This window comes from Montipora foliosa, chromosome 14, assembly GCF_036669935.1.
Source record: "Montipora foliosa isolate CH-2021 chromosome 14, ASM3666993v2, whole genome shotgun sequence".
NCBI lineage: Eukaryota > Metazoa > Cnidaria > Anthozoa > Scleractinia > Acroporidae > Montipora > Montipora foliosa.
Window position 1 is genome coordinate 2011958 of NC_090882.1, and position 8677 is coordinate 2020634.

The window sequence follows — 8677 nt, forward strand, 5'->3', positions numbered from 1 at the left end:
CAAAGAATCAAGAGCTCTACGAAAGCTTTCATCCCCGCATGGCCGACAAAACAACTAACCTCTACGAACTCGACAAAACTCAGCACGCAAAACTAATACAAAACAGTATAGCGGCAACCTACAAAAAGGCGAGCAAGGACATAAGTCACAATATTAACCAAGAAGCTAGGGCCATAGCAACGCAAATCAATATCCAAGACAGACTGAACGCATAGAAGAACGACAAGCCTTCATTTCGCTCAAAGAGAACTTCGCCAACAATCCAACCTGCAGACTAATCAATCCAACCAAAAGCGAAGTAGGACGAATTAGTAAACAAATACTCCAAAGAATCAACACCGACGTAAGAAACAAAACATCACTTAACAGGGTCCCAAAGGAGGGGGGGGGGGGGGTCCCTTTCATAAATCCATGTTTTTTTTCAATTACTTTATCCAGAAGTGTGTTTGGGTGTAATGGACTTCCGTCCACTTTATTTTATTTTATTTTGACAAAGTTGTTGACTTGGAATGAAATAGTATTCGTTTTCTTGTTGTAATTTTGTTGTTGTATTTTCTCTGTGAGTTTCTTGCTTTTTCCTGTTGAGATGTCGTTATCTCCTTTGTTGACTTGATAAGTGAATAACAAGCACGTTAAGATGCAGGTTCTGCATCCACATCTTCACATTCTTCTATCACATTTCTCAAATTTCAATTTTGTTTCATTTTTCGAGTTGAGTATTCTATTTAGACTTGAAGCTTGCCGCAAACTCTTCAAGAGTGCATCGAAATCTTCCGTCTCGAGTACAGTTGGAGATGATGTATCGTCTGCGCGTTCAAGAACTGGCGCAAGATCAATGCCTTCCTTCTCACCTTCCAGTCAAATAGGGGAGCAATTTGCGACTTGGCTTCCTGGAAGTGGAGGAAGTTACAAGAAAGATCGTCCCGCACAGCAAATTGTCAATAGCTGCTTGAAATTTCTCAAAAAATCCGTAAGGCCAGGGAAGCTTTTTTAATTTCAAAAGGCAGGACAATTGATCCCAACGGTCTTATATCCGCGAAGAAACGTATTAGATTCCGGTCAGTGTAAAACGCAGACTGCAGACTGCAGACCAGGGGTAAAATGAAGACTGAGGTTATAACATAACTGTTGAAAAAGCCCAAACCCCTTAGAAATGCTAACCTAAGGCCTAATTAGGCCTAAAACAATATTTAGGCTTAACTGTTAGCATTTCTAATGGGTTCGCGCTTTTTCAACAGTTACATTATAACCTCAGTCTGCATTTTACCCCCGGTCTGCAGTCTGCAGTCTGCGTTTTACACTGACCGATTAGATTTCAGTTTATTCGTTACAGTCACTTCCGTTATTTTTCAGTTACTCGTAGTATTTGAATTCAAATTTGTTGTAACTGCCATGTTTTATCACATTGTTTCCAGTATTACGTCAACATCCATTTACTATATATATATATGTACATAGAAGCAATCCAATATTAACTCTCACTGTACCATCATTTCCATCAGTAGGGCTAACGCTCACATGGTTCATATGGGGTAGAGGCTTTAGCACTTCACATTACACTCTATTCAGTTAAGTCTGTTCAAATATAAGTGCTACACGGCCAACGTTTACAAAAAACTTAATCCTTACTTGTACTTGTACATGTTAATTGCCGTGACTTTAACATCTTCAGTACCCACGGCCTGCTCCCGTCTGACCTTGTAGCTCAGTCGGTAGAGCATCGGTGATCTAACTCGAAGGTCGTGGGTTCAATTCCCACCCTGGTCAGAGGTTTTCTCTGTCCTTGTGTGGGCCCATTTCCATCAGTAGGGCCAATGCCAATGCTCACATTGCGCGTTGGCCCCATATATGGGGTAGATACTTCTTAAATCAAATCTACGTTGTATCGGCTTTTGCTCAAAATAGTAAGTTTCTCAACTTTAGAAAAAAAGATTTTTCAAAATAAAAAGAAAATCATGCTTGGCTGGATGCAAAAACGAATAGAAATTTTGAAACCACTGATTTGAGCCATTTCTCTAATTCGTGGTTGTCAAATACCGTTGACAACCACGAAATTGAGACAGGGCTCAAATCGCGTCGGATCTGGAAAGTAACCACACAGGAAGGAAGTTACCCACGTTGGCTTAGGTTAGGCTTTTTAATTGAGAATTTTTTCATATAATCATCTTCTTAAGCTTTTTATCGGGATTCCTTATATTTTTGTGGCCAGACTCACACTGAGCCTGGGATGCCTGTGGTTTCTTCAGCTGAAGAGGAGACTGGTCTGATTTTTAAAAGTGCTTAAAAATCACTGATGCCTTTTCAAGTTGAATTTGCAGTGTATTATCATTGTTTTGCGGTGACACTCGGCGAGGAATTCTCATGGTTTCCTAACATTCTTCTGAAAGAGCAAGGTTATATGATAAAAGCTGAATTTCCAGGGACGTCTGCACCGGCGTAGCTATGAGCGACGATAGCGAAGAAAACGAAAATTTCGAGAAACCTGGATCACGTCCAAAACCTCCAAGGCCGCCTCCTCCTTCAAATTTTAACAAATTAGTACGTTCTGCAAGCATTCAGAAACATCTTGAAGCTCTTCAGGGGCTTAAACCGGAGCGAGTAAGGTGGTATGTGAAAGAAGATAAAAAATGGCTGCCTCTCAATGGAAGCGACTCTTTGGCTATAGAGCATTGCTTTCGGGAAATATTAACGCTTGAGAGCAATGTTGAAGGTAGCTCAAAAGTAATCGATTCATCATCAATGTACGAGATGCCGACTATCAAAGGAGGCCTTTACGAAGTGGATATTTTAGCCAGAGAATGCAAACCTATATATTGGAAAGGTTTGTAAGAATTGTAATGTTTATTTTTAAAGTGGACTTAGTACACAGTCATGCACGGCATTCTCGTCACCAAAGGCCCGTTTCTCGAAACTTTTCGAGCCCGAAAAGCCATTTGAGAAACTGCCAACCGCTTGTTTTGGAAAGGCAATCTTTTAACATGTTTTCAAGCTAACTAAAAGAAACATGGCTGTGAAGTTTAACGACTTAAATCCTCTCCTTTCTTGAGATACAAAGGGATTGTGACACCCGAAAATGGCCCGTAAAGTTTCGGGATGTTCGAGAAACTGGCCCCAGAGCCGACCCAAGGCTCTGGGAAACTCAGTGTAGGAGAACATGCCCTGTAGGGCTCTTATAGCCGAAAGTTGGCTATTTGAACTTTACAGCGTCTGCTCACTCCTCTTGCTAACATGAATGCACAATTAGAGACGCTTTTGATTGTTCTTCACGAAAACCAAAAAGATAGCTCTTCTCTCCCTCAGTCAAGAGAAGAGCTCTGGGGTCGAGATTGTTATGCACAAACAACAGGTGATGCAATTATTCATTCAAAATCCTGCCAATCCTATCACAGAATACCTTGTACCTTTTAACCCCGCTAACCACCCTGAACTGTTGTATGGAGAATTTTCCATTGTGGTAACCAAGATCTCGGCCTCAGAAACAGAGATCTTGTCAATGAGGCTGGACACAGTGAGATTTTTACAAACATTTTAGTGGTGAGACAAAAGGCTTGCAAACCAAGCCAGCCAGGTCAACCAAGGCTGATATGAAGAAGCCCTTAGAAATATTCCAGTGTTCGACACTAACGCTTGCCCGATTGCCCGGGACAAAAAAAAAAAGGAAAGGAACTTTATTTACGGTAAGTGTCTAATTTTCTAGTGTGGGAGCACTAATTAGGGACACTGTAAATTGAAATTAACAAATCAATGCTAATCAAATAAAATTTTGGTTTTTGAGGAGAGGGGAAAACCGGAGTACCCGGAGAAAAACCTCTCAGTGCAGAGTAGAGAACCAACAAACTCAACCCACATATGATGCAGAGTTTGGGAATCGAACCCGGGCCACATTGGTGGAAGGCGAGTGCTCTCACCACTGCACCATCCCTGCACCCCTGAAGCAGCCCCCAAGTGAAATATATCTGTGGGCAAGTAAATCAACTCTAAAACTTGTCCGATTGGGCAATCAGAATTTTTGTTCGACTGATATTTTGCAGAGCAATTTGATTGGCAACGAAGAAAGTGACTAGTAATATGATGTAGTCACCGCAAACACAATTTAAAAATGGCAACATTATCTGTCTTTGCTGTCATTTATTTTTCTGTTAAAAATATGTTGGTAGAAACCTCAAAACAGATTGGAAGGAGGAACATCTTTAGCTTCATAGCTGCCATCTTTCTCCACGCGGAAAGAATGTTTGTTACAATGGAACCATGGAACCCAGTTTTTGTATGGCCAAATGCGCTACAATATCAAACAAGCGCACAAGAAAATTATACTTTTTGTCACACAATTTGAAAGGCTTAAAGAACATACTATTGCACAAGTTAAGCTTTATTTGAATTCACTTTTTGTATAGCACACCAGTGCTAGTTTGAGCAAATGTATACATGTACATAAATAAGTCACAAATTAAAGTGAAAAAAATATCCTAAATATACTAAATGTATACACATGAATAGGCCATATCCGAATTCATGTCTGCCTCCTCTTCAAAGTGAGTCTAAGTGCGAAGTTTTTGTTATGAAAATTAGTTTTTATTCATATGTAAAGTAGAACTAATTACCATCACAAAAACTTCGCACTTAGACTCGCTTTGAAGAGGAGGCAGACATGAACTCAGAAATGGCCTATTGAAAATATAAATGTATATGTATACAAGAATTATATCATATATAAAAAATATTACTATAAGTTCTCAAAGTCGAAGTGCCGTATAAATTTCTTAAAAGATTGAAGATCAGATTCAGTTCTCAATTTATCATCTAAGAAATTCCATATCTTGGGTCCAAAATACCTAATGGATTTAGATCCGTATGATGTAGTGTTTATTCTGGGTAGGGATAAATTATTAGATCCTCTAAGTTGATAATTTGTGTTACAATGGAACCATGGAACCCAGTTTTCGTACGGCCAAATGCACTACAATATCGAACAAGCGCACAAGCAAATTAACATACCTTTCGTCACACAATTTCAACCAGCTTTGAAAGGCTTAAAGAACATACTATTGCACAAATGGCATTTACGGGTAATTCAAAACCAGCCTAACCTCTAAGAGATATACAAGGAATCTCCCTTGATCTCTTACAGAAAAGGAAAATCACCTAATTGTATGTTTGCAAAAGCAAAACGGTGAAAGCTACTAGAACACCATGGACACACAACAGTAGTCGCGTTGGTCTGTCAAACCCATTTTACACACATTTTATGCAAAATTGACATTTTTACAAGCCTCCTTTGAGTTTTAATGACAGCAGGTCTTTAGAAGGTGGGCAACTGAAAAAAAAAACCATGGGCAACCAAAAAAACAAAACTGGTTGTCCAAAGGGCAAATAAGTAAAAAAGTAAGTGTCAAACACTGTATCTTATCAAGTCTATAGATTAATTAAGTAGGTACCTTTTTACTATAGGGCTTGCATTAGGGTTATTCTTAGGTTGGTGCATTGAAGTGAAATGCTTGGAAGTACCATTAATTTCTTAGCCAATCCTCTGAGAGCTTTTTTCAAACCTATCTATTATTGTGGGAAATGGAAGGTGCCAGGCGAAAACATGGTGGATTACTGTTCTTTTAAAACAGTGAGTGGGCTCTTGAGGTTTTCGTCTAACTTTTACGTACCAGCAAAGGGCTGTGAGACAGGCTCCAAGCCTATGTTCCTCATTGTATGGGGACTTGAAAGTCTGACCATTAGTTAATGGACTTAATACAGTGTACATATCTTTTAAGACCCTGAGCGATAGTCTAACTGAGGTTTAAACCCACAATCTTCAGCACATTGACACAATGGTCAACTACATTTACGTGGTCGTGTAAATAAGCCAACCGGACTGCCAACAGCATCAAAAATGTTATATTTTAGTTCAATTTTAGTTATCTTTAGTACTATTTCAGTATGTAGTTAATCCAAGTCACAATATTTCTGAAAATGCTGTAACCCTTTTCGTCATTTGCAGGTAACAGTATATCAGTATGTCGAGGAACATGGTTCACTGGATCATCTTCCACTGACACTTGGCAACCCCTTACTGAAGACGATGCTGAACAGATTGAGGAGTCACACCAAACCATGTGGCGTGCTATGGTGGGTCCTAATTCCTGTCCTGTTCCTCTTAAACCCAGTATAGGTATTCATGTCGGAGGGCAAGTGCATAGTTTCTTATGTCCAAACCTGAACTACTTGTTTATTATAGTAGGCCAAGGATTCTAATTAATGTTGAAGGCTTTGTTGAATTGCATTTGGGGTCACTGTTTGTATCCACTTGGGAATTAGGGTTCAAAGGACACCTTGTAACATTTTATCACCAGCTTTTATAAATAGAGTTTTGTGATGAAAACTTGAGGAGAAGGTTTGGAGGACACTTTGTTTACCATACACAGCGTGTATCAATATTTGCAAATTATCCTATTGAAACATTGATATTCGTGGCCTGTGTGACAGACATAGTTTTGTTTTTCTCCGCTGAAGGGTACTCGGTGGAGAGAAATGACATGCGGAAGTACATTTGCCAGGCAGGCTATACACCCTTTTAATAAGTCTAATATATGCCGTTTTCCGCTAATGACGTCGAACTCGTGCTTTCAAATTTTATTCAGAAATGTACGAAGGCTTAAAAAAACAAAAGAAAACGGAAAAGTTTTAAGCCTTTGTACATTTCTGAATAAAATTTGAAAGCACGAGTTCGACGTCATTAGCGGAAAACAGCATATATTAGACTTATTAAAAGGGTGTATAGGGACCTTTGCTTGTCTTGCATTTAAAGCAAACTGTTTATTTGAAATCAATCCAAAAATTCATAAAAAATTATCACTTAATTGACTAGGGTTATTTTTTATTGACATTTGTGCTTCATTTTAGGGTCTTCCAGTTGGACAAGTTGAAACAGTTTCTGAACGACAGGGTAACTTTAATAAATTAAAGACCTATATCTTTGAATTGCGAAAAGAAGCAATATTGTTAACATTGATGATCACCATAGTTATGAACATTATACACTTTGATTTTTTGGTTCTTGGCTAGGAAATTAAGGGCACCATTCATTAGCTTACCTCCAAGGGAAGCAATGAATAATGCAAGTTTTTATTTCCTCCACAAAGTCCAAACAGAAACCATACAGGTGGATTATAATGTACTACAACTTTAATACATGTTAGTAGTTGTAAGGGGACCAAGTGGATTGCAATCACATAATGAATTACTTTCAACAGTCGTTTGAAAACTGCTCTATAGATACTGGGAAGTTAATTTTCATTACTAGTTTGCTCTGTAAAACTTCTTAGGACTTGGTCGCCTAACTTTGAAAGGCTTTTATGTGGAATGGAATGACATAGCAGATGTGTGGCTATACTGGGATGATGTGAAGTCCAGGATCATTCGGAATGTTAGTGAGAAGATTGGATTCTCATCAGGTAAGGTATTCATCAATGAAAGGAGCAGGGTTTGCGCAGTGCAAAGAGCACATCCTCTTCCACCAATCTGTCCCAGGTTTGCTTACCAAACTCTACAAAAATCATGTAGGGTGAGTCTGTTAGTCTTCTACTCTGCAGTAATAGAATTTTGTTTGGTAGTCTGGTTCCCCTCCTTGATCTCAATGGGTCGGGGGGGGGGGGGGGGGGGGACTAATGTTTGATTCAATTCAATTTGCTGTCTCAATATTTACTGGTAGAGCTTGACTCATTAAGAAAGTCTTCCGTTTGGTTGGATAACACCCTCCCCAATTTGCACAATTCTTCGGGCTTTTATCAGCAACACCACTATCCTGTGGTGTTGGCTGGGATATACTGCACAACATATTTCCAGACAGATGCCAGTTAGCAGTATCCCATGAGATGACTTCGGGATATTAGCCAGTATAAAAAATACCATAATACTCTGTTTGTCTCTCCAAATTTTTGCATAAGCATTGTTTTTCTTTTCTCTTGGGACTTACAATGTACAATGGTCCCAAGAGAAACTGGAAACAATGCTTATGCAAAATTTTGGAGGGACAAACAAAGAGTATTATGGTATTTTTTATACTGCCTAATTATACTTGAGTCACTTTTTTCTATCCCTGTCATATTCATATTCGTATTTGTAGCACAATCAGCCTTATCCAGTTATTTTAAAACAGTAATGAACTTGGTTTTTTCTAAGTGAATCCTTTTGTTGTTTTAGGTGCTGCTAGCCAGCTTCATCGTGGTTACCACAGTGATGCGAGTCCTGATGACAAGCCCCCTGACATTTCTCACTTGGTGTTTGTCGTACATGGCATTGGTCAGTTGTTACACATGAGTAATATTGTCAAGAGTTGCGCTGAGTAAGTACTAGAATGATGTGATTCTAACACATTTTAAGAAGGTTGTGCACATGAAGGGCTTACGGCTTGGCTTGGTTTGTTATACATCAGACCACTAAGCAGGAGGTCAGGCTGCAATCCCTACATGTAGCCAGACCATCTGACACCCAAGCTCTTTTGGCGAGCAGGTCTTTTAGTGGTCATGGGCTAAGCATATAATCCTCCCCAGAAGTTTTGGCCGCTATCTTGAACGTCGGAAGCAGAGGAATTTTGGGGAGAGGAATAAATTGCCACCAAGAGGATGAGTCAAAAGCGGGAGAGGTGCCTCCCAACATCCATCCAACATGGCGATGGCAGCTCGATAAG

At 39.4% G+C, this 8677-nt stretch overlaps 1 protein-coding gene across 2 annotated transcripts in view; it reads left to right on the forward strand.

Moving 5' to 3' along the window:
- Positions 1-2247: 2247 nt before the first annotated feature.
- LOC137984665 (phospholipase DDHD1-like) overlaps positions 2248-8677 on the forward strand; it is a 20804-nt gene continuing 14374 nt past the window's right edge. Inside the window, exons 1-5 of one of the 2 annotated variants that reach the window (XM_068831896.1) lie at positions 2248-2821; positions 5990-6117; positions 6892-6934; positions 7314-7442; positions 8191-8332. In XM_068831896.1, the coding sequence (XP_068687997.1) occupies positions 2443-2821; positions 5990-6117; positions 6892-6934; positions 7314-7442; positions 8191-8332 (821 nt within the window). In that variant the 5' untranslated portion in view covers positions 2248-2442. The remainder of the gene's footprint in view (positions 2822-5989; positions 6118-6891; positions 6935-7313; positions 7443-8190; positions 8333-8677) is intronic. The other variant, XM_068831897.1, reaches the window with a different exon arrangement.